The sequence below is a fragment of the Aphelocoma coerulescens genome, unplaced genomic scaffold, assembly GCF_041296385.1.
Source record: "Aphelocoma coerulescens isolate FSJ_1873_10779 unplaced genomic scaffold, UR_Acoe_1.0 HiC_scaffold_75, whole genome shotgun sequence".
Lineage (NCBI taxonomy): Eukaryota > Metazoa > Chordata > Aves > Passeriformes > Corvidae > Aphelocoma > Aphelocoma coerulescens.
In genome coordinates, this window is record NW_027184061.1 from 1,936,521 (window position 1) to 1,961,867 (window position 25,347).

The window sequence follows — 25,347 nt, forward strand, 5'->3', positions numbered from 1 at the left end:
CAAATGGGGTCCTGGAAGGGGAAATGGGGCCCTGGAGGGATAAATGGGGGTCTCGAAAGGGTAACTGGGGTCCTGAGGGGGTAAATGGGGGTCCTGGAAGGGGAAATCCAGGCCCTGGGTGGGATAAACGGGTCCTGAGGGGGTAAATGGGGGTCCTGGAAGGGGAAATCCAGGCCCTGGGTGGGATAAACGGGTCCTGAGGGGGGTAAATGGGGGTCCTGGAAGGGTAAAGAAGGCCCCTGAGGGATTAAATGGGGTCCCGGAACTAAAAATGAGGTCCTGAGGGGATAAATCAGAGTCCTGGAAGGAGAAATCAAAGCTCCGGGTGCGGTAAATGGGTCCTGAAGGGGTAAATCCATGTCCTGGAAGGGGAAATGGAGCCCTGGGGGATAAATCAGGGCCTTGAGGGGTTAAACCCGGCCCCGAAAGGGTCAATGAGGTCCTGGCAGGGCAAATTCTGCCCGGCGCGGGGGAGGATCAGGGCGTGGGTCCCTCCCTCCTCTCACCCTTGACGCCCTCGGCCCTCACAGTTGCAGCCGGAGCCTCTGGATGCTGCTGGAGATGGAGCCCAAGGTCGGGACCCCCAAAAGCCCCGAGAGGACCCCCCAGGCCGGGTACCTGAGGGGGGTTTGGGGGGAATTTGGGGGATTTTGGGGGGATTTGGGGGGGATTTGGGAGCCCCCAGGGCCGTGGGTGCGGCCGGGAGGGAAAAGGGAAGTGGAAAGTTCCGGAGTGCGCGGAGTCCGGAGGGGCCGGAGAGGGAGAAAATGGGGGTGGGACCCCCCCGAGTTCCTGGGGAGGTTCAGGTGGGACCCCCCAAAACCTCACCTGGGCACCTGGGAACCCCAAAACCTCCCGGGAGCGTCAGCTGGGAACCTGGGAAGCCCCAAATCCCTGAGAATTCTCATCTGGAAAGCCCCAAGTCCTTGGGGAACCTCAGCTGGGATCCCCCAAATTCCTGGGGAGGTTCAGGTGGGACCCCCCAAAACCTCACCTGGGCACCCCAAAACCTCCTGGGAGCCTCAGCTGGGAACCTGGGAAGCCCCAAATCCCTGAGAATTCTCACCTGGAAAGCCCCAAATTCCCGGGGAACCTCAGCTGAGACCCCCCAGGACACCCAGGACCCCACCCGGGTCCCACCTGAGCCCCCTCCCCACCTCACCTGGGGCCCCCCAAACCTCTGGGGACTCACACAGGGGATCCCCAAAACCTCACCTGGGACCCCCCCAAATCCCCCCCCAGGACCCCTGGGACCCCCCAAACCTCACCTGGAACTCTCACTGGGGATCCCCAAAACCTCACCTGGGACCCCCCAAAACCTCACCTGGGACCCCCCCCAAACCTCACCTGGGACCCCCCCAAACCTCACCTGAGACCCCCCCCAAATCCCTTGGGACCCCCCAAAGCCCCCCCAGGACACCCAGGACCCTCCCAAATACCTGGGGACCCCTCACCTGAGCCCCCCAAAACCTCACCTGGGACCCTCCCCAACAGCTGGAACCCCCCAAATCCCTTGGGAGCCTCACCTGGGACCCCCCCCAAACCTCACCTGGGACACCCCAAAATCCCTGGGACTCCCCCCATGTCCCCTGGGGACACTGGGATGGAACTGGGGACACTGGGAGAGGACTGGGAACACTGGGCTGGTGACACTGGGAGGGGACTGGGACACTGGGATAGAACTGGGGACACTGGGAGAGGACTGGGGACACTGGGATGGTGACACTGAGATGGTGACCCTGGTAGAGGACTGGGGACACTGGGATGGAACTGGTGGTGCTGGGATGGAACTGGTGGCACTGGGAGAGGACTGGGGACACTGGGTTGGTGACAGTGGGACTGGGGACACTGGGAGGGGATTTGGGACACTGGGAGCGGACTGGTGGCACTGGGATGATGACACTGAGGTGGTGACACTGGGAGGGGACTGGGAACACTGGGCTGGAACTGGTGGCACTGGGCTGGAACTGGGGGCACTGGGAGAGAACTGGGGACACTGGGATGGAACTGGGGACACTGGGAGAGAACTGGGGACACTGGGATGGAGCTGAGGACACTGGGCTGGAACTGGGGGCACTGGGATGGAACTGGTGGCACTGGGAGAGAACTGGGGGCACTGGGATGGAACTGGTGGCACTGGGAGAGAACTGGGGACACTGGGCTGGAACTGGGGGCACTGGGAGAGAACTGGGGACACTGGGATGGAACTGGGGACACTGGGCTGGAACTGGGGGCACTGGGCTGGAACTGGGGACACTGGGCTGGAACTGGGGGCACTGGGATGGAACTGGGGACACTGGGACAGAACTGGTGACACTGGGCTGGAACTGGTGGCACTGGAAGAGAACTGGGGACACTGGGACGGAACTGGGGACACTGGGATAGAACTGGGGACACTGGGCTGGAACTGGGGACACCGGGACGGAACTGGGGACACTGGGCTGGAACTGGGGACACCGGGACGGAACTGGGGACACTGGGATGGAACTGGGGGCACTGGGCTGGAACTGGTGACACTGGGCTGGAACTGGGGGCACTGGGCTGGAACTGGGGGCACTGGGAGAGAACTGGGGACACTGGGCTGGAACTGGGGACACTGGGCTAGAACTGGGGACACTGGGAGAGAACTGGGGACACTGGGCTGGAACTGGGGACACTGGGCTGGAACTGGTGACACTGGGATGGAACTGGGGGCACTGGGCTGGAACTGGTGACACTGGGCTGGAACTGGGGGCACTGGGCTGGAACTGGTGACACTGGGCTGGAACTGGGGGCACATCCCCCCAACCCCCCTCTCCCCCTGTCCCCAGGTGTCCCCCCCGCCCCTCCCCCCCGAGGTGGCCCAGTCGAGGGACATGCGGGACCGGGCGCTGGCGGCCCTGGTGGGCCTGGCCGAGGCCTTGGGGACAGCGGCCACCATCCCCGAGGCGCTGGAGCAGGCCAAGGCCGTGCTGGCCGAGGCCCAGGAGGCGCTGCAGCGGCTGCACGAGGCCCTGTGGCACGCGTGGACCCCCCCGGTGGCCACGGAGCCGTCGGTGGCCAAGGACGAGGACGAGGAGCTGCTGCGGCACGGCGGCGCCGAGGCCGAGCGGGCGGCGGAGAAGCTGCAGAAGGAGCAGGAGAGGCTCCAGGGGTGGCAGCGCTGGCTGCGGGCCGGGCAGGGTGCGGCCATGGGGCTGACGGTGCTGTGCGCGGCTGTGTGTGAGTAAAAACCAGTATGGACCAGTATAAACCAGTATGGACCAGTATGGACCAGTAGAAACCAATATGGGCCGGTGTGGGGCACAGGGAACCAGTACAGACCAGTTTGGATGGGCGGGCTCTGGGCCGGGCAGGGCGCGGCCATGGGGCTGACGGTGCTGTGCGCGGCTGTGCGTGAGTAAAAACCAGTATGGACCAGTATAAACCAGTACGGACCAGTATGGACCAGTGTGGACCAGTATGGGCCGGTGTGGAGCACAGGGAACCAGTACAGACCAGTTTGGATGGGTGGGCTCTGGGCCGGGCAGGGCGCGGCCATGGGGCTGACGGTGCTGTGCGCGGCTGTGCGTGAGTAAAAACCAGTGTGGACCAGTATGGACCAGTATGGACCAGTATGGACCAGTATAGACCAGTATAGACCAGTATGGACCAGTATGGAGCAGTAAAAATCAGTACAGACCAGTACAGAGCAGTGGGGACTGGTTTACAGACCAGTATGGGCCAGTATGAATGGCTACAGACCAGCAGAGACTTTCCCCTGCCCTGACCAGTATAGACCAGTTCAGACCAGTATGAACCAGTATGGACCAGTATAGACCAGTAGGAACCAGTAGGGGGCGGTGTGGGGCATAGGGAACCAGTATGGACCAGTGGTGACCAGTAAGGACCAGTACGAGTTTCTACAGACCAGCAGAGACTTTCCCCTGCCCTGACCAGTGTAGACCAGTCCAGACCAGTATGAACCAGTTCAAACCAGTATAGACCAGTATAGGGCATTACAGATGAGTATGAAGCACTACTGAGAAGTGGGGACCAGTTCAGACCAGTACAGACCAGTACAAACCAGTATCAATGGCTACACACCAGTAGAGACTTTCCCCTGCCCTGACCAGTATAAACCAATATAAACCAGTATAAACCAGTATAGACCAGTATAAACCAGTATAGAGCAGTATAAACCAATATAAACCAGTATAAACCAGTATAGACCAGTATAAAACAGTATAGACCAGTATAAAGCAGTATAAACCAATATAAACCAGTATAAACCAGTATAGACCAGTATAAACCAATATAAACCAGTATAAACCAGTATAGACCAGTATAGACCAGTATAAACCAGTATAAACCAATATTAACCAGTATAAACCAGTATAAACCAATATAAACCAGTATCGATCAGTATAAACCAGTATAAACCAATATAAACCAGTATAAACCAGTATAGACCAGTATAAACCAGTATAGAGCAGTATAAACCAATATAAGCCAGTATAAAACAGTATAGACCAGTATAAACCAGTATAGACCAGTATAAACCAATATAAACCAGTATAGACCAGTATAAACCAATATAAACCAGTATAGACCAGTATAGACCAGTATAAACCAGTATTAACCAGTATAAACCAATATTAACCAGTATAAACCAGTATAGACCAGTATAAACCAATATAAACCAGTATTAACCAGTATTAACCAATATAAACCAGTATAAACCAGTATAAACCAATATAAACCAGTATAAACCAATATAAACCAGTATAAACCAGTATAAACCAGTATAAACCAATATAAACCAGTATAAACCAGTATAGAGCGGTATAAACTAGTATAGAGCGGTATAAACCAATATAAACCAATATAAACCAGTATAAACCAGTATAGACCAGTATAAACCAATATAAACCAGTATAAACCGGTATAGAGCAGTATAGAGCAGTATAAACCAGTATAGAACAGTATAAACCAGTATAAAACCAATATAAACCAGCATTAACCAGTATAAACCAATTTAAACCAGTATTAACCAGTATGAACCAGTATAGACCAGTATAGAGCAGTATAAACCAGTATAAAACAATATAAACCAATATAAACCAGTATAAACCAATATAAATCAATATGGACCAGTATTAACCAGTATAAACCAATATAAACCAGTATGAATGGCTACAGACCAGTAGATACTTTCCCCTGCCCTGACCAGTATAGACCAGTTTAGACCAGTATGAACCAGTATATAGTAGCAGGGAGCAGTGGGGACCAGTACAGAGCAGTGGGGACCAGTTCAGACCAGTATAAACCAGTATGAGTTTCTACAGACCAGGAGGAACTTTCCCCTGCCCTGACCAATAGGGACCAGTATAAACCAGTATAGACCAGTATAGACCAGTGTACAGCAGTGGGAACCAGTATAAACCAGTATGGATCAGTATGAACCAATATAGAGCAGTGGGAACCAGTTCAGACCAGTATAGACCAGTGTGGACCAGTATAGACCAGTATGGGGCAGCAGGAGACACAGGGAACCAGTACAGACCAGTATGGACCAGTGTAGACCAGTATGGAGCCCTGCAGACCAGTAGAGACCTTCCCCTGCCCCGGGATGGGGACTGGGATAGGGACTGGGGATACTGGGATGGGACTGGGGATACTGGGATGGGGACACTGGGATGGGGACTGGGGATACTGGGATGGGACTGGGGATACTGGGATGGGGACATTGGGATGGGGACTGGGGATACTGGGATGGGACTGGGGACACTGGGATGGTGGCACTGGGACAGGACTGGGGACACTGGGATGGGACTGGGGACACTGGGATGGGACTGGGGATACTGGGATGGGGACACTGGGATAGGACTGGGGACACTGGGATGGGACTGGGGATACTGGGATGGGGACACTGGGATGGGACTGGGGATACTGGGATGGGACTGGTGACACTGGGATGGGGACAGGGGACACTGGGAGGGGACTGGGGATACTGGGATGGGGACTGGCGACACTGGGATGGGACTGGGGACACTGGGATGGTGGCACTGGGACAGGACTGGGGACACTGGGAGGGGACTGGGGATACTGGGATGGGACTGGTGATACTGGGATGGAACTGGGGACACTGGGATAGGACTGGGGACACTGGGATGGGACTGGGGACACTGGGATGGGGACACTGGGATGGGATGAGATGGTGGCACTGGGATGGGGAATGGGGGTACTGGGGTGGAACTGGGGATACTGGGATGGAGACTGGGGTGGAATTGGGGATAATGGGATGGTGGCACTGGGACAGGACTGGGGACACTGGGAGGGCACTGGGGATGCTGGGCTGGAACTGGGGAAACTGGGATAGGACTGGGGACAGTGGGGTGGTGGCACTGGGATGGGATGAGCTGGTGGCACTGGGATGGGACTGGGGACACTGGGATGACACTGAGCTGGTGGCACTGGGATAGGACTGGGGACAGTGGGGTGGTGCCACTGGGGTGGGACTGGGGACAGTGGGATGGGACGGGGGACACTGGGATGGGATGAGATGGTGGCACTGGGACAGGACTGGGGACACTGGGAGGGGACTGGTGACACTGGGATGGTGGCACTGGGATAGGACTGGGGACACTGGGAGGGGACTGGAGACAGTGGGATGGTGGCACTGGGATAGGACTGGGGACACTGGGATAGGACTGGGGACAGTGGGGTGGTGGCACTGGTACGGGATGAGATGGTGGCACTGGGATGGGACTGGTGGCACTGGGGTGGGGACACTGGGACGGGACTGGTGACACTGGGATAGGACTGGGTTGGTGACATTGGGCTGGTGAGAATGGGGTGGTGGCACTGGGATGGGGACACTGGGATAGGACTGGGGACAGTGGGATGGAACTGGGGACACTGGGATGGGGACACTGGGATAGAACTGGGGATGCTGGGATAGGACTGGGGACACTGGGATGGGGACACTGGGATAGGACTGGGGACACTGGGATAGGACTGGGGACACTGGGATGGGGACACTGGGATGGGATGAGATGGTGGCACTGGGATGGGACTGGTGACACTGGGATGGTGACACTGGAATGACACTGAGCTGGTGGCACTGGGGTGGTGGCACTGGGATGGGACTGGAGACACTGGGGTGGGACTGGGGATACTGGGGTGGGGACACTGGGATGGGACTGGGGACACTGGGATAGGACTGGGGACACTGGGGTGGGGACACTGGGAGGGGACTGGGGACACTGGGATAGAACTGGGGACACTGGGATGGGGACACTGGGATAGGACTGGGGACACTGGGATGGGATGAGATGGTGGCACTGGGATGGGACTGGTGACACGGGGATGGGACTGGTGACACTGGGATGGTGACACTGGAATGACACTGAGCTGGTGGCACTGGGGTGGTGGCACTGGGACGGGACTGGGGACACTGGGGTGGAACTGGGTTGGTGACATCGGGCTGGTGACATCGGTATGGTGAGAATGGGGTGGTGGCACTGGGATGGGGACTGGGGTGGGGACACTGGGATGGGACTGGAGACACTGGGGTGGGACTGGGGATACTGGGGTGGGGACACTGGGAGGGGACTGGGGACACTGGGATAGTGGCACTGGAATAGAACTGGGGACACTGGTATGGGACTGGGGACACTGGGGTGGGGACACTGGGATCACACTGGGATGACTCACTGGGCTGGTGGCACTGGGGTGGTGGCACTGGGACAGGACTGGGGACACTGGGCTGGTGCCACTGGGGTGGAACTGGGGACAGTGGGGTGGGACTGGGGACACTGGGGTGGGGACACTGGGATAGAACTGGTGACACTGGGATAGGACTGGGGACAGTGGGGTGGTGGCACTGGGATAGAACTGGTGACACTGGGATAGGACTGGGGACAGTGGGGTGGTGGCACTGCTACGGGATGAGACGGTGGCACTGGGATAGGACTGGTGACAGTGGGATGGGGACACTGGGATGACACTGAGCTGGTGGCACTGGGGTGGGGACACTGGGACGGGACTGGGGACACTGGGATAGGACTGGGTTGGTGACACTGGGATGGGGACACTGGGACGGGACTGGGGACACTGGGATAGGACTGGGTTGGTGACACTGGGATGGGGACACTGGGATGGGACTGGGGACACTGGGATGGGACCGGGGACACGGGGATGGTGGCACTGGGATGGGACTGGTGACACTGGGGTGGTGGCCCTGGAATGACACTGAGCTGGTGGCACTGGGGTGGGGACACTGGGATGGGGACACTGGTATGGGATGAGATGGTGGCACTGGGATGGAACTGGTGACACTGGGATAGGACTGGGGACAGTGGGGTGGTGGCACTGGTACGGGATGAGATGGTGGCACTGGGATGGGACTGGTGACACTGGGATGGTGACACTGGAATGACACTGAGCTGGTGGCACTGGGGTGGGGACACTGGGACGGGACTGGGGACACTGGGATAGGACTGGGTTGGTGACACTGGGATGGGGACACTGGGATGGGACTGGGGACACGGGGATGGTGGCACTGGTACGGGATGAGACGGTGGCACTGGGATGGGACTGGTGACACTGGGGTGGTGGCCCTGGAATGACACCGAGCTGGTGGCACTGGGGTGGGGACACTGGGGTGGGACTGGGGACACCGGGAGGGGGACACTGGTATGGGATGAGATGGTGGCACTGGGATGGAACTGGTGACACTGGGCTGGTGGCCCCTGGGACAGCCCTGGTGCCACCGGCCCGGTGCCACTGCTGTGTCCCTGGTGGCACCGCTCTGGTGTCCCTGGTGCCACCTCTGCAGTGTCCCCTCTGTCCCCGCAGTGTCCCTGGACTCGGTTCGCGCCGCCCTGGGGGTGACAAAGGACGCTCAGCTCCTGCTGGCCCTGGGCACGGTGGCCGTGCTCTGCGAGGTGGCCGCGTGGAACTTGGGGACATCGCGGCGTCACCTGGCCACCGCCGCCGCCCACCAGCGGGACACGGCCCAGCGCCTGCGTGACCGTGCCCGGCAGGTGGTGGCCGCCAGGGCCGCCGCCGAGGCCACCAGGGCCACCGCCGCGGCCATCACGGCCGCCCTGGGGCGGCTGGAGAGGGCGACGGGCGCGCTGAGGAGGTTGGTGGCCGCCGTCACCGAGGACAGGAAGGTGACACCGTGGGGGACAATGGCACAGGGGTTCCCCGAGAGCGCCCGGGTGCTCGAGGACATCGTGGTGGCCTTGGGGACATCGGGGGACAGGGAGGACAAGGAGGTGATGCGGAAGCTGAAGGTGGCACTGGAGGTGCTGGTGGCACAGGTGTAGGGACGGGGTGGGGACATGGGGGGTGGCACTGTCACCGCGTGGGGACTTGGGGACACCCCGACGGACACCCCCGTGTGCTTCCCTTGGGGGCACCGGGGCCACCCGAAAGTCACCTGCCCCGATTTGGGGTCACCTTGATGGCCCCGAGGTTCCCCCAGTGGCCCCAACAGGACATCGGGGGGGACATCGAGGTCCTGTTGGGGACATTGGGGCCTGTGGGGCCCTGTTGGGGACATCGGGGGGGACATTGGGACCCTGTTGGGGACATCGGGGGGGACATCGGGGTCCTGTTGGGGACATTGGGGCCTGTGGGGCCCTGTTGGGGACATCGGGGGGGACATTGGGACCCTGTTGGGGACATTGGGGCCTGTGGGGCCCTGTTGGGGACATCAGGGGGGACATCGGGGCCCTGTTGGGGACATCGGGGGGGACATTGGGGCCCTGTTGGGGACATTGGGGGTGACATCGGGGCCCTGTTGGGGACATCAGGGGAGACATTGGGGCCCTGTTGGGGACATTGGGGCCTGTGGGGCCCTGTTGGGGACATCGGGGCCCTGTTGGGGACATCAGGGGGGACACTTGGGACATTGGGGCCCTGTTGGGGACATCAGGGGGGACACTTGGGACATTGGGGCCCTGTTGGGGGCCCTGAGGGGACATCGGGGCCTGTGGGGTCCTGCTGGGGACCCTCCGGAGACATTGGGGTCATGTGGGGACATGGAGGGGGACATTTTGTCCCTGCTGGGGACCCTGGGGGGACGCTGGGGCCTTGTTGGGGGACCCTGAGGGGACATCGGGTCCTGTTGGGGACATCGGGGCCTGTGGGGCTCTTTTGGGGACCCTGAGGTGACATCGGGGTCCTGAGGGGACATCGGGGCCTGTGGGGTTCTTTTGGGGACCCTGAGGGGACATCGGGGCCTGTGGGGCTCTTTTGGGGACCCTGAGGGGACATCGGGGTCCTGTTGGGGACATTGTGGGGTCATGAGGGGACATCGGGGCCTGTGGGGTCCTTTTGGGGACACTGAGGGGACATCAGGGTCCTGTTGGGGACATCGGGGCCTGTGGGGTTCTTTTGGGGACCCTGAGGGGACATCGGGGTCCTGTTGGGGACATTGTGGGGACCTGAGGGGACATCGGGGCCTGTGGGGTTCTTTTGGGGACCCTGAGGGGACATCAGGGTCCTGTTGGGGACACTGAGGGGACATCGGGGCCCTGAGGGGACATCGGGGTCCTGTTGGGGACATTATGGGGACCTGAGGGGACATCGGGGCCTGTGGGGTTCTTTTGGGGACCCTGAGGGGACATCGGGGTCCTGAGGGGACATCGGGGTCCTGTTGGGGACATTATGGGGACCTGAGGGGACATCGGGGCCTGTGGGGTTCTTTTGGGGACCCTGAGGGGACATCGGGGTCCTGTTGGGGACATTGTGGGGTCATGAGGGGACATCGGGGCTTGTGGGGTCCTGTTGGGGACACTGAGGGGACATCGGGGGGACATCGGGGACCCCGCGTGGCCCCGCGGGCGGGGGGGGGCGGGGCCGGTGACGTCCCCTCGCCCTTCCCCCCCCTCCCCGGCCCCGCCGCCGCTTCCCCGCGTGGCCCCCGAGTGTCCCCGGGGTGTCCCCGGGGTGTCCCCCGAGTGTCCCCCCAGTGTCCCCATCCCCCCACCCGCGGGTGTCCCCAGAGTGTCCCCAAGGCGTCCCCGCAGCGTCCCCAGCGGCCATGGAGCCCCGAGAGGTGCGACAATGGCGGGGGAGGGGGAGGAGGAGGAGGGGGGTGGCAAGGGGGTGACAGAGGGGACGGGGAGGTGGCAGGAGGGGACAAGGGGGGGCAGGGGGGTGGCACGGGGGGGACAGGGCGTGGCAGAGGGACAGAGGGGACACAGGGGGGTGGCAGAAGGTGGCAGGAGGGGACGGGGGTGGCAGAGGGGGCACAGGGGGAAGAGGACGGGGTGGCAAGGGGGTGACAGAGGGGACGGGGGGTGGCAGGAGGGGACAGTGGGGGACGGGGGGTGGCAGAGGGATGTGGGGGACACAGAGGGTGGCAGAGGGTGGCAGGAGGGGACGGGGGGGTGGCAGAGGGACAGGGGGGACACAGGGGGTGGCAGGGGGGAAACGGGGGGAGGAGGGGGTGGCAAGGGGGTGACAGAGGGGACGGGGGGGACACAGGGGACACAGGGGGTGGCAGGAGGGGACAGAGGGGACACAGAGGGTGGCAGGAGGGGACAGGGGGCACACGGGGGCAGGGTGGGTGCCCAGAGGGGACAGCAGAGCCCTGCAGGGAGGGGCCAAAGGGGACCCCGGCAGGGGACAAGTGCCACCACACCTCCCCTGTCCCCTCCCCAGCTGTCCCCGTCCCTGCTGGAGTCGCTGGTGGCCGTGGTGGCCACCCTGGGCGAGCTGGCGGCCGCCGTGGCCGGGGCGGATGGGGACGTCCAGCTGGCCGTGTCCCCGTGGTCCCTGCACAAGGGCCTGGTGGCCTTCATCGGTCACCTCCAAGACACCCTGGACCACCAGGGGAGCGCCCGCCTGGGCCAGGCCCTGGCCGCCCTCAGGGCCGGCCAGGGGGCCACCTGGGCCCACGTGGCAGCCGAGGCCACCGCCTGGCGGGACTCGGTGGCCACGGTGGCGGACAAATGGGCCCAGGCGGTCAGGGAGGCCACCGAGCTCTGTGAGGCCTGCGCGCATGCGGCCATCGCCGAGGCCACCGCCGAGGCCACCGCTGCGGCCACCGCGGGGGACCTGGGGGACGAGATGGCCCGCTGGGGCACGGCCAGGGACAGCCTGGTGGCCACCACCCGGCAGCTGCTGGAGGCCCTGGGCAAGGCCCTGGGCAAAGCCCTGGACAAGGGCCCGGACCAGGGCCCGGACAAGGCCTCCTTGGCCTCAGCGGCGGCCGAGTACGAGACCGAGGTGGCCGCGGCCACCGACAAGGTGGCGACGGCCACCAAGGCCATGGAGGAGGCCACGGTGGCCACCAGCAAGGCGAGGGCGGCCGCCACGAGGAAGCGGCGGGCGGAGGCGGCCCTGGGGCCGCTGGGGCGCTTGGTGGCCGCGTGCACCAAGGCCGCGGCGCTGCCCCTGGAGCTGCTGCGCCGGCTCGGGGCCATCGAGGCCACCCTGGACGGGGCGCGGGCCACCGACGCGGCGTCCCCCGACGTCCCCGAGGCCGCGGTGGCCGCGGTGGCCGAGGCCGAGCGGCTGTGGCGAGCCAGCTCCAGCCTGGCCTCGCGGCACCTGCTGGGGACCCTCGGCCACCTCCGCGACCTCCTGGTGAGCGGCCCCGGTGGCCCCGAGGTGGCCCCGAGGTGCCGGGAGGCCATCGAGGACATCCCGGGGCTGCTGCGGAGGCGGTGACGTCACCGCCGTGACGTCATGGAGGCGGTGACGTCATCGGGGCCGGGGCGTCGCTGGGGGTCACTTGGCCCCTCCCCCCCCCCCCCCGCTGTGGGGTTGGAGCAGAATTTGGGGAATTTGGGGGGATTTTCATTAAAATTGTCCCGAGCGGGGACGGGAATTGCTGGGTGACGTCACTGGGGGCAGCTGGGGACGGCCGGGAGAGGGAAATCCTCCGGGAGGGGCCGGGGGGGAAATTTGGGGTGGGAGGGGGGATTTGGGGAGAGTTCGGGGGGATTTGGGGAGAATTCGGGGGATTTGGGGAGTGTTCAGGGGGATTTGGGGTGAATTCGGGGGGATTTGGGGAGGGTTCGGGGGGATTTGGGGAGAGTTCGGGGGGATTTGGGGAGAGTTCGGGGGATTTGGGGAGAGTTCGGGGGGATTTGGGGTGAATTCGGGGGGATTTGGGGAGGGTTCGGGGGGATTTGGGGAGAGTTCGGGGAAATTTGGGATGGGAGGGGGGATTTGGGGAGAGTTCGGGGGATTTGGGGAGAGTTCGGGGGGATTTGGGGAGAATTCGGGGGATTTGGGGAGAGTTCAGGGGGATTTGGGATGGGAGGGGGGATTTGGGGAGAGTTCGGGGGGATTTGGGGTGAATTCCTGGGGATTTGGGGAGAGTTCGGGGGATTTGGGGTGAATTCGTGGGGATTTGGGGAGAGTTCGGGGGGATTTGGGGAGAATTCGGGGGATTTGGGGTGAATTCGTGGGGATTTGGGGAGAGTTCGGGGGGATTTGGGGAGAGTTCGGGGGGATTTGGGGTGAATTCCTGGGGATTTGGAGAGAATTCGGGGGAATTTGGGGAGAATTCCTGGGGAATTTGGGGAGAATTCGGGAGGATTTGGGGAGAATTCCTGGGGATTTGGGGAGAATTCCTGGGGATTTGGGGTGGGAGGGGGGATCTGGGGTGAATTCCTGGGGATGTGGGGAGAATTCCTGGGGATGTGGGGTGAATTTGTGGGAATTTGGGGTGAATTTGTGGGAATTTGGGGATGAATTCATGGGAGAATTTGGGGATAAATCACTGGGAATTTGGGGAGAAATTAGTGGGAAATTTGGGGATAAATCATGGGAAGTTTGGGGTGAATTCGTGGGAAATTTGGGGAGAATTCAGGGAATTTGGGATAATTCATGGGGAATTTGGGGAAAATTAATGGGAAATTTGGGGTGAATTTGGGGTGAATTTGGGGTGAATTTATGAGGAATTTGGCTGAGTTTATGGGAAATTGGGGGATAAATCATGGGGAATTTGGGGTGAATTTGTGGGAATTTGGGATAAATCGTGGGAAATTTGGGGTGAATTTCTGGAGAAATTGGGGTGAATTCGCGGGAAATTCGGGATAATTTGTGGGAAATTTGGGGAGAATTCAGGGGATGAATTTATGGGAGATTCGGGGATAATTTGCAGGAAATTTGGGGTGAACCCTTGGGAAATTCGTGGAAAATTGGGGAATCTGGGACCGATCCCAACCCCGGCTCTGGGGGGGGGGGAATAAATCTGGAATTGCCCCGGTTTGGGGTGGGTTTGGCCTCGGTTGGGAGAATTTTGGGGGAAATTTTGGGGTTTTCTGGTGGATTCCGGTGTTTTCCTGGTGGATTCCGGTGTTTTCCGGGTGGATTCCAGTGTTTTCTGGGTGGATTTTGGGGTTTTCCTGGTGAATTCCGGGAGCGGTGGCTTGGGAACGGCCGGAGCAGCAGCTTTGGGATTTGGGATCATTTGGGATCATTTGGGATCATTTGGGGATTATTAGGAATTTAATGGGACTTCCTTGGTGGGATTTAAGGTTATTTGGGATTTGGGCCTTAAAGAGATTTGGGATTCTTTGGGATTATTTGGGATTCTTTGGGATTCTTTGGGATTTCATGGGCCTCGCTCTGCGGGCTCCGGGACAATTTAGGGTTTTATGGGATTTTATGGGATCCGTGGCGGGGGGAAAAGGCCGGAAAATTCCTCCCCCTGTGGCAGAGCCGGGATCGATTCCAATCCCGATCCCGATGGATCCCGACCCGGCCTTTCCTCGCACATTATCCCCTGCCCAGGATAATTAAGGGGGTGATTGGGTTCCTGGGATAATTAATGGGATAACGCCCCCGCCTTGATTTTGATCCCGACTTCCAGAGAATTCTGTTGCCCAATTCCCGGGAATTCCAGGGGCCGCCCCACCCCTGCCCACCCCCGGAATTCCAGCGGCCCCAAAACAGGGATTTGGGATTGGGGAGGGGCGCTTGGGGATGGCCAGAGCGGGAAAATTCGGGATTTGGGGTGGTTTGGGATGAACCTTTGGGAATCCAGTAGGATTTGGGCTCTGGGGTTTGGGATCGTTTGGGGTTCTTTGGGATCCAGCGGGATTTGGGATCATTTGGGGTTGGTTTTGGGGGTTATTTGGGATCCAGCAGGATTTGGGATCCAGGATTTGGGATAATTTGGGGTTGTTTGGGATCCAGGGTTTGGGATCATTTGGGATTGGTTTTGGGGGTTATTTGGGAACCAGCAGGGTTTAGGATCATTTGGGATCCAGGATTTGGGAAAATTTGGGGTTGTTTGGGATCCAGGGTTTGGGATTTGAGATCCTTTGGGATTGGTTTTGGGATCCAGCAGGATTTGGGATGATTTGGGATCGTTTTGGGTTCTTTGGGATCCAGCAGGGTTTAGGATCATTTGGGATCCAGGATTCGGGGTAATTTGGGATTGTTTGGGATCCAGGATTTGGGATGATTTGGGATTGGTTTTGGGGGTTATTTGGGATCCAGCAGGATTTAGGATAATTTGGGATCCAGGATTTGAGGTAATTTGGGGTTGTTCGGAATCCAGGGTTTGGGATCTGAGATCCTTTGGGGTTGGTTTTGGGGTCCAGCAGGATTTGGGCTCTGGGGTTTGGGATCGTTTGGGGTTCTTTGGGATCCAGCAGGATTTGGGATTTGGAATCATTTGGGGTTGTTTGGGATCCAGGATTTGGGGTCATTTGGGGTTGGTTTTGGGGGTTATTTGGGATCCAGCAGGGTTTAGGACCATTTGGGATCCAGGACTTGGGGTAATTTGGGATTGTTTGGGATTCAGGATTTGGGATCGGAGATCCTTTGGGGTTGGTTTTGGGGATCCAGCAGCTTTTGGGCTCTGGGATTCTTTGGGATCCAGCAGTATTTAGGATCTGGGATCATTTAGGATTGGTTTTGAGGTCCAGCAGGATCTGGGAATTTTTGGGACTCAGGATTTGGGATCTGAGATCCTTTGGGATTGGTTTTGGGGTCCAGCAGGATTTGGGCTCTGGGGTTTGGGATCGTCTGGGGTTATTTGGGATCCAGCAGGATTTGGGACCATTTGGGACCCAGGATTCGGGGTAATTTGGGGTTGTTTGGGATCCAGCGGGGTTTGGGATCTGAGATCCTTTGGGATCGGTTTTGGGGTCCAGCAGCATTTGGGACCATTTGGGACCCCCGGTGTCCCTACGGGGTCCCTTTTCCGCCCCTTCCCGCGCTCCCACCGATGGCCCCGCCCCTTTCCCACGCCCCCATTCATGCCCCGCCCCTTTTCCACGCCCCATTCATGCCCCGCCTCTTTCCCACGCCCCATTTATGCCCCGCCCAGGCCCCGCCTCTTTCCCACGCCCCATTCATGCCCCGCCCCTTTCAGGCCCCGCCCAGTCCCCGCCCCTTTCCCACGCCCCCATTCATGCCCCGCCTTTTTCCCACGCCCTTTCCCACGCCCCCATTCATGCCCCGCCCAGTCCCCGCCCCTTCCCACGCCCCCATTCACGCCCCGCCCCTTCCCGCCACTCCCAGGCCCCGCCCCCTCCGCTCCCCATTGGCCGCCTCTCCCCGGGCCCCGCCCCTTTCCCACGCCCCCATTGGCGGCCCCTCCCCGCCGCCCCGCTCCCCATTGGCCGCCCGGCGCGGCCCCGCCCCTTTGTGGGCGTGGCTACAAGACCGATCCGCGTTTATTGAAAGGCTCCGCGCAGCGGCGGCCCCGGGGGGTGGAGCCAGCCCGGCCCCACCGGGGGGGCTCGGGGGGGTCCGGGGGGGTCCGGGGGGCCCGGAGGGGCCGGGGGGGGCTCGGGGGGGCCCCGGGGGGTGGAGCCAGCCCGGCCCCGGCGGGGCCCAACGCGGGCCGGGGGCTCGGGGGGGCCGAGGGGGGAGGGGCGGGGAAGCAGGAAGAGCCCCCCCAGGCCTTGACCACGCCCACTTGCCCCACCCCTTCAGGCCCCGCCCCCGCGTTGGATTTTTATCGATGGAACCCAAAAAGCGCCACGAATCGACCCAAAAATACAAACCCGGAGGCGGGGGGAGGGGCACCGGGGGGGGAGGGGGGGTCACGGACACACCTACAACGATCGGAGGGGGAGGGGCCGGGTGGTTTGGGGGTTCCAGGTGAGTTTTGGGGGGGGTCCAGGTGTTTTTGGGGGTCACCCAGGTGTCCTCGAGGGGAATCCAGGTGAGTTTTGGGGGGGGGGTCCAGGTGGCTTTTGGGGGTTCCAGGTGGCTTTGGGGAGCTCCAGGTGTTCCTGGGGGAATCCAGGTGTTTTTTGGGGTCATCCAGATGTTCCTGGCTGTGTCCAGCTGTTTTCGGGGGCGGAACCCCGGCGGTCCCCGGGGGTGTCCACGTGTTCCTGGGAGGCTCCAGGTAGATTTTGGGGGTACCCGGGGGTGTCTTTGGGGGGGGGTCCAGGTGTCCTTCAGGAGCTTCCAGGCGGTTTTTTGGGAGGTGCCCCACCTACCCACGTGTGACGTCACCTCTCGGTGTGACGTCATCTCGGTGTGATGACATCGTCCCTCCCCCCCCCCCCCCGTCACCCGAAGCTGCCCCTGCACGTGACACCCCCGGATCCCCCAGCTGTGACAGGGCCACCCCCCCCCAGCTGTCCCCTGTCCCTGTCCCTGTCTCTGTCTCTGTCCCTTTCCCTGTCCCCATCCCCTGTCCCTGTCCCCGTCCCTGTCCCAGTCCCTGTCCCTGTCCCCATCCCCTGTCCCTGTCCCTGTCCCTGTCCCCATCCCCTGTCCCTGTCCCCGTCCCTGTCCCAGTCCCTGTCCCCATCCCCTGTCCCTGTCCCCATCCCCTGTCCCTGTCCCCGTCCCTGTCCCAGTCCCTGTCCCCATCCCCTGTCCCTGTCCCCGTCCCCGTCTCTGTCTCTGTCCCTGTCCCTGTCCCCGTCCCTGTCCCTGTCTCTGTCCCTTTCCCTGTCCCCATCCCCTGTCCCAGTCCCTGTCCCCGTCCCTGTCCCCCACGCGTGGCCCGGTGTCACACGAAGCTGTCCCTCCGCATGAAGCGGCGCTCGCAGGCGGGGCACGAGTCACTCCCCGGCTGTCCCCAGGTGTCCCCAGGTGTCACCTCCCTGTCCCCCGCTGTCCCTCCCCTTGTCCCCCGCTGTCCCAGGTGTCCCCGGTGTCACTCCCCAGGTGTCCCCAGGTGTCCCCGGTGTCACTCGCCCGCCCCCTGCCCTCTCCCCCGCCCGCCCCTCGTGCCCGCCGTGCCTCCGCAGGTGCCGCACGAAGCTGTCCCTGCACCCACCCAGGTGTGTCGCTCCCCTGTTCCCAGGTGTCCCCGGGTGTCACCTCCCTGTCCCCAGCTGTCCCAGGTGTCACTCCCCAGGTGTCCCCAGGTGTCACTCCCCAGGTGTCCCAGGTGTCCCCAGCTGTCCCAGGTGTCCCAGGTGTCCCCAGGTATCCCCAGGTGTCCCCAGCTGTCACTCCCCTGTCCCCCAGGTGTCACTGCTCTGTCCCGAGGTGTCACCTCCCTGTCCCAGCTGTCCCAGGTGTCCCCAGGTGTCCCCAGTGTCACTCGCCCGCCCCCTGCCCTCTCCCCCGCCCGCCCCTCGTGCCCGCCGTGCCCCCGCAGGTGCCGCACGAAGCTGTCCCTGCACCCACCCAGGTGTGTCACTCCCCTGTCCCCCAGGTGTCACTGCTCTGTCCCGAGGTGTCACCTCCCTGTCCCCAGCTGTCCCAGGTGTCCCCGGTGTCACTCCCCAGGTGTCCCAGGTGCCCCAGGTGTCCCCGGTGTCACTACCCCGGTGTCCCCAGCTGTCCCCGGTGTCACTCCCCAGGTGTCCCCGGCTGTCCCAGCTGTCCCAGGTGTCCCCAGCTGTCCCAGCTGTCCCCAGGTGTCCCCGTGTCACTCGCCCGCCCCCTGCCCTCTCCCCCGCCCGCCCCTCGTGCCCGCCGTGCCGCCGCAGGTGCCGCGGTGCCGCACGAAGCTGTCCCTCCACATGAAGCGGCGCTCGCAGGCGGGGCACGTGTAGGGCCGCAGCCCCGTGTGCGTCTTCATGTGCTCCGTCAGGTGATGCTTCATCTTGAAGCGCTTGCGGCACTCGGGGCAGGTGAAGGGCCGCAGGTCCAGGTGCATGTTCACGTGCCGCTCGCGCATGCTGCGGTGCGAGAACGCCTTCCCGCAGTGGCACAGGAAGATCTTGGAGCCGTCGGGAGCGGCCGGGCCGTGCCCCGCCCGCAGCAGGAGCCGCCCCGGGGCCGGGAACGCCGCGGGCTCCTCGGCGAGCCCGAACGGGGCCGCGAAGTCGTCGGAGGAGCCGCAGGAGTTCACCTGCTCCGCGCTGCCCGCCGCGGCCTCTTCCAGCGCGCCGCTGCCCCGCGCCGAGCGGCCGCTCCTGGCGGCTCTCCTGGGGGTGCCGGGGGCGGCCCCGTCGGTGCCGTGCGAGATCCCCCCGGGGCCGTGCGGGACCCCCTCGGTCTCGTGCGAAATCCCGGCGGTGCCGTGCGGGATCCCGGCGGCGCCGTGCGGGATCCCCTCGCTCCCGTGCGGGATCCCGGCGGTGCCGTGGGAGATCCCCTCGCTCCCGTGGGAGATCCCGCCCGCCCCGTGGATCCCCTCGCTGCCCCACACAGCCCGGCCGCTCCCGGGCCCCGTTCCCGGCTTCTCCCGGCCGCTCCCAGGCCCCGTTCCCGGCTTCTCCCGGCCGCTCCCGGGCCCCGTTTCCGGCTTCTCCCGGCCGCTCCCGAGGCCCCTCCTGCTCCCGGCCGTGCCCTGGGCCGCCCCCTCAGCCCCCGGGCCCTTCCCGGCCGCGCTGCCGGGCTCCATCCCCTCTCCCCCCTCGTTCCCCAGCGGGATCTCCTCGTGCTCCCGGGCCGCGCCTTCCACGGGCTCCTCGTCCTCCTCGCAGGTGAGCACCAGGTCCTCCTGCAGCCACTCCTGCTTGACGAAAATCCACTGTTTCTGCGCCGCGCCGCCGGGCCGGCCGTACCGCGGCCGCCGCTCGCCGTCCTCGCTGCCCTCCTCCTCCTCGCTGCCGCCTTTCCCCGCCGGGAATTTGGGCTCGGCGGCCGCTCCCGGCGGGATCTCGGCGGGGCTGAAGTAGTTGGTGCTGCTCGGGGACTGGTTGTCGCTGGTGCGGCTGGAGAAGGGCCGCGAGCAGGACGAGGAGGACGAGGAGGAGGACGAGGAGGAAGACGACGACGAGGAGGAGGAGGAGGACGAAGCCGCGGGCTTGGAGCCGCGGAACTCGCGAAGCAGCTCGGTGCACTTGTCCACGATGTGCCACATCTGCAGCACGCTGCCCACCGTCAGGAAGTTCACGATGTCCTCGGGGGCCATGGAGAGGCGGCCGGTGTAGGCGGAGCCCAGCACCACGGCGAAGGCGGCCGGGTCCATCACGTTGGGCAGCACGATGGAGTCCAGGTTCTTGAGGAAGAGCTGGTCGTGGAAGAAGGGCGAGGAGGCGGCCAGCACGGCGCGGTGCGCGCGGAACTCGCGGCCCTGCACGTGGATGGAGACGTCGCAGAGCTTCCCCTCCAGGCGCTGCCGGTTCAGGTTGGACAGGAGCGCCGGCGGCACCTCCGGGAACTCCACGTGCAGCAGCGCCGAGGAGGAGGAGGAGGAGGAGGAGGGAGGGGGAGGGGGGGAGCAGGGCCGGGGCATGGCGGAGGAGGAGGGGGAGGGGCTGGGGTGGGGTGGGGGAGGGGAGGGAAGGGGGGGGGAAAGCGATTTGGGGGTGAGATCCGGGGGTAAACGGCGGCGTGGTGGCTCGAAGCGCTTCGGTTCGGACCCCGAATCCCTCAGTTCTGCGCCGAAGCGCCTCAGTTCTGACCCCAAAATCCCTCGGTTCTGCACCAAAATCCCTCAGTTCTGACCCAAAATCCCTCGGTTCTGACTCAAAATGCTCAAAATGCCTCAATTCTGCATCAAATGCCTCAGTACTGCACCAAAATCCCTCAGTTCTGCACCAAAGTGCCTCAGTTCTGACCCAAAATCCCTTAGTTCTGACCCAAAATGCTTCAATTCGGCACCAAATGCCTCAATTCCGCACCAAAATCCCTCAATTCTGCAGCAAATCCTTCAATTCCGGCCCAAATCCCTCAGTTTTGCACCAAAATTCCTCAGTTGTGACTCAAAATGCTTCAATTCTGCACCAAATCCCTCAATTCTGACCCAAAATCCCTCAGTTCTGACCCAAAATCCCTCAGTTCTGACTCAAAATGCTTCAATTCTGCACGAAATCCCTCAATTCTGCACCAAAATCCCTCAGTTCTGCGCCAAAGTGCCTCAGTTCTGACCCAAAATCCCTTAGATCTGACCCAAAATGCTCAAAATGCCTCAATTCTGCACCAAATCCCTCAGTTCTGCACCAAAATCCCTCAGTTCTGACCCAAAATCCCTTAGTTCTGACTCAAAATGCTTCAATTCGGCACCAAAATCCCTCAATTCTGCACCAAAATCCCTCAATTCTGGCCCAAATCCCTCAGTTTTGCACCAAAATCCCTCAGTTCTGACTCAAAATCCCTCAATTCTGCGACAAAATGCCTCAATTCTGCACCAAAATGCCTCAATTCTGCACCAAATCCTCAGTTCTGACCCAAAATCCCTCAATTCTGCATCAAAATCCCTCAATTCTGGCCCAAATCCCTAAATTCTGCACCAAAATCCCTTAGTTCTGACTCAAAATCCCTCAATTCTGCAGCAAATCCTTCAATTCTGGCCCAAATTCCTCAATTCTGCACCAAAATCCCTCAGTTCTGCGCCAAAGTGCCTCAGTTCTGACCTAAAATCCCTCAGTTCTGACCCAAAATGCTTCAATTTGACACCAAAATCCCTCAATTCTGCACCAAAATCCCTCAATTCCGGCCCAAATCCCTCAATTCTGCCCCAAAATCCCTTCATTCTGCCCCCAAATCCCTCAATTCTGCCCTGAATCCTGCTAATTCCAACCAAAATCCCGTTAATTTCGACCAGAATTCCTTAATCCCACCCCAAATCCCATTAAATTCTGACCAAAATTCCTTAATCCCGCCCCAAATCCCATTAAATTCTGACCAAAATTCCTTCATTCTGGCTGGAATTCCATTAATTTTGGTTCCAATTCCCTTAATCCTGCCCCAAATCCCACTCATTCCACCCCAAATCCCGCTCACCCCAAATCCCGCTCACTTCACCCCAAATCCTGATCATCCCAAATCCCGCTCACTTCACCCCAAATCCTGATCATCCCAAATCCCGCTCACTTCACCCCAAATCCCACTCATTCCACCCCAAATCCCGATCACCCCAAATCCCGCTCATTCCACCCCAAATCCCGCTCACCCCAAATCCCGCTCACCCCAAATCCCGATCACTTCACCCCAAATTCCGCTCACTTCACCCCAAATCCCACTCATTCCACCCCAAATCCCACTCATTCCACCCCAAATCCCGCTCATTCCACCCCAAATCCCACTCACCCCAAATCCCGCTCACTTCACCCCAAATCCCGCTCACCCCAAATCCCGCTCATTCCACCCCAAATCCCGCTCATTCCACCCCAAATCCCGATCTTTTCTTGGCTCCAGAATCCGGCCCCAAATCCCTGAATTCGGCCTCAAATCTGTCCCGAGTTGCCCAATCCCCCCAAAAATCCCCCCCAGGAACCCCCAAATCTCCCCCAGATCCCCCCAGGACCCCCTCGGGATCCCCAAATCTCCCCCAAAATCCCCCCAGGACCCCCCAAAATCCCCCCGGACTCCCCAAATCCCTTTAATTCCTCCCCCATTCCCCCCCAAATCCCCTCCAGGACCCCCCAAATCCCTTCAATTCCTCCCCAAATCCCCCCAAAATCCCCCCAAAATCCCACCCCGATCCTTCCAAGACCTCCTCCCGCACACCCCCGAGCCCCCAAATCCTCCAAAAAATCCCCCCCAGGACCCCCAAACCCCCCCAGGACCCCCCAGAACCCCCAAATCCCCCCCAGGACCCCCCGAATTCTCCCCGAGGTCCCTCTAAAGCGTCCCAGCCCCCCCGAATCCCCCTCAGGGCCCCCCAAATCCCCCTCAGGACCCCCCGAATCCCCCCCAGGGCCCCCCAAAGTCCCCCCTCAGGGCCCCGAAATCCCCCCCAGGACCCCCGAAATGCCCTCAGGGCCCCCCAAATCCCCTCCAGGACCCCTTGAATTCTCCCCGAGCCCCCAAATCCTCCTCAGGAACCCCCAAATCCCCCCCCGGGCCCCCAAATCCCCCTCAGGACCCCCCAGTCGCCCTCAGGACCCCCCAAAACGCCCTCAGGGCCCCCCAAATCCCCCCCCAGGACCCCCCAAATGCCCCTCAGGGCCCCCAAATCCCCCCCAGGACCCCCCAAATCCCTCCCCGACCCCCCAGATCCCCCTCAGGACCCCCCTAAATCCCCCCTAGGACCCCCCAAATGCCCCTCAGGACCCCCCAAATCCCCCCCAGCACCCCCCAGACCCCCCCCAGGACCCCCCAAATCCCTCCCGGATCCCCCAGATCCCCCTCAGGACCCCCCGAATTCCCCCCTGGAACCCCAAAATCCCCCCCAGCACCCCCCCGACCCCTCCCCCGGACCCCCCCGTTCCCTTCCGATTCCTCCCCAAATCCCCCCCGGGACCCCCCCAAACCCCCTCAGGACCCCCCAGAACCCCCCAAATCCCCCCCCAGACCCCTCCCCAGACCCCCCCGTTCCCTTCCGATTCCTCCCCAAATCCCCCCCCAGGACCCCCCCCAAACCCCCTCAGGCCCCCCCAAATCCCCCCCCAGACCCCCCCAGACCCCTCCCCAGACCCCCCCGTTCCCTTCCGATTCCTCCCCAAATCCCCCCCGGGACCCCCCAAACCCCCTCAGGACCCCCCAGAACCCCCCAAATCCTCCCCCAGACCCCCCCCCCGGACCCCCCCGTTCCCTTCCGATTCCTCCCCAAATCCCCCCCCGGGACCCCCCGAATTCTCCCCCTCGCCCCCCCGGCCCCGCCCCCTCCCCAGGCCCCGCCCCCTCCCCTCAGGCCCCGCCCCCTCCCCCCAGGCCCCGCCCCCTCCCCCGTTACCCGCGCTCGGCCCTCACGGCGCCGCCGCCGCCATCTTGGAGCCGCCGGCCACGCCCCCCGCCCCGGCCACGCCCCCTTAAAGGCGCCGCGTCCCCTTTTATCTCTGCGCAGACCCCTCCCCCTCCTCCTCCCCCCCCTTCGTGACGTCATATCGCGACACAGCCGGCGCGGCAGGCCACGCCCAGGAAGGAAAAGGGGGCGGAGCCGAGCGGTTTAAACAAAAGGCGGGGTTTATTGAGGGGGGGGGAGGGGGGGTTAGAGGGGGAGGGGCTGGAGCGCAAAAAGGGGGGGGCGGGGTTTGGGGAGGGGGCGCGGCCGGGGCGGGGGGCGGGGCTAGTCCGAGTCGGAGAGCACGATGATCTCCTCGGGGTCGCACTGCGTTCCCACGCTGGTCTGGGGCACAGCGGGGGGGGAACGGGATTTGGGGGGTGGGGGGATGGGGGGAGGTGGGACCCCTCCCCATCCTCCCCTCCCCCCGGGATTGGGGATCTGAGACCCCCCCCCCGCCCCCCCAGGAGCAGGAAACGAACCCCGGGACACCCCCCCAGGACACCCCAAATCCACCTCAAATCCCCCCCAGGACACCCCAAATCCACCCCAGACCCCCCCAAACCCCCCCAGGACACCCCAAATCCACCCCAGACCCCCCCAAACCCCCCCAGGACACCCCAAATCCACCCCAGACCCCCCCAAACCCCCCCCGGACACCCCAAATCCACCTCAAATCCCCCCCAGGACACCCCAAATCCACCCCAAATCCCCCCCAGGACACCCCAAATCCACCCCAGACCCCCAAATCACCCCCAGGTCGCCCCCAAATCCCCCCCCAGGACCCCCCAATCCCCCTCCAATCCCCCCCAAATCCCCCCCAGCCCCCCCCAAATCCCCCCTAAATCCCCCTCAGGACCCCCCCAAATTCCCCCCCAATCCCCCCCAGGCCCCCCCAATCACCCCCAGGTCCCCCCAATCCCCCTCCAATCCCCCCCAAATCCCCCAAATCCCCCCCAGGCCCCCCAATATCCCCCCCAAATCCCCCCCAGGTCCCCCCAATGCCCCCCAGGTCGCCCCAAATCCCCCTCAGGACCCCCCCAAACCCCCCCAGGTCCCCCCAAATCCCGCCTAAATCCCCCTCAGGACCCCCCCAAACCCCCCCAAATCCCCCCCAGGACCCCCCCCAGCCCCCCGGCCGCCCCCCGGGCTCACCTTGCAGGCCTTGGGGGGGTCCCGGGGGGGGCTGCCCTGGGAGGAGCTGACCAGGTCCCCCCCGGGGGAGTCGGCGCGGGTGGAGTCGGGGAGGGGGCTGGGCCGGGGGGGGAGGGGCGAGGGGGGGCCCCCCGAGTCCTGCCCCTCCCCCTCCGAGCCCCCCCCGGCCATGGCCAGGCTGCCAAGGGGGGGGAGGGGCACGGGGTGAGACC

The 25,347-nt window shown here is 62.6% G+C and overlaps 3 protein-coding genes across 3 annotated transcripts; 2 read left to right on the forward strand and 1 right to left on the reverse strand.

Moving 5' to 3' along the window:
• Positions 1-509: 509 nt before the first annotated feature.
• On the forward strand, positions 510-9,296 carry LOC138102433 (uncharacterized). Its single transcript, XM_069000143.1, has 3 exons — positions 510-573; positions 2,811-3,201; positions 8,821-9,296. The coding sequence occupies exons 1-3, from the start codon at positions 550-552 to the stop codon at positions 9,294-9,296; spliced, it is 891 nt and encodes a 296-aa protein (XP_068856244.1). The 5' UTR covers positions 510-549.
• Positions 9,297-10,866: 1,570 nt separating this feature from the next.
• LOC138102436 (antifreeze protein Maxi-like) lies at positions 10,867-12,803 on the forward strand. Its single transcript, XM_069000146.1, has 2 exons — positions 10,867-11,032; positions 11,641-12,803. Exons 1-2 carry the CDS (start codon positions 11,018-11,020, stop codon positions 12,649-12,651), a joined length of 1,026 nt encoding a protein of 341 aa, XP_068856247.1. The 5' UTR covers positions 10,867-11,017; the 3' UTR covers positions 12,652-12,803.
• A 5,987-nt stretch (positions 12,804-18,790) lies between these two features.
• On the reverse strand, positions 18,791-23,966 carry LOC138102434 (zinc finger and BTB domain-containing protein 22-like). The gene is made up of 2 exons (XM_069000144.1): positions 23,950-23,966; positions 18,791-20,570 (listed from the first exon to the last, which is right to left on the reverse strand). The coding sequence occupies exons 1-2, from the start codon at positions 23,964-23,966 to the stop codon at positions 18,791-18,793; spliced, it is 1,797 nt and encodes a 598-aa protein (XP_068856245.1).
• Positions 23,967-25,347: the final 1,381 nt, after the last annotated feature.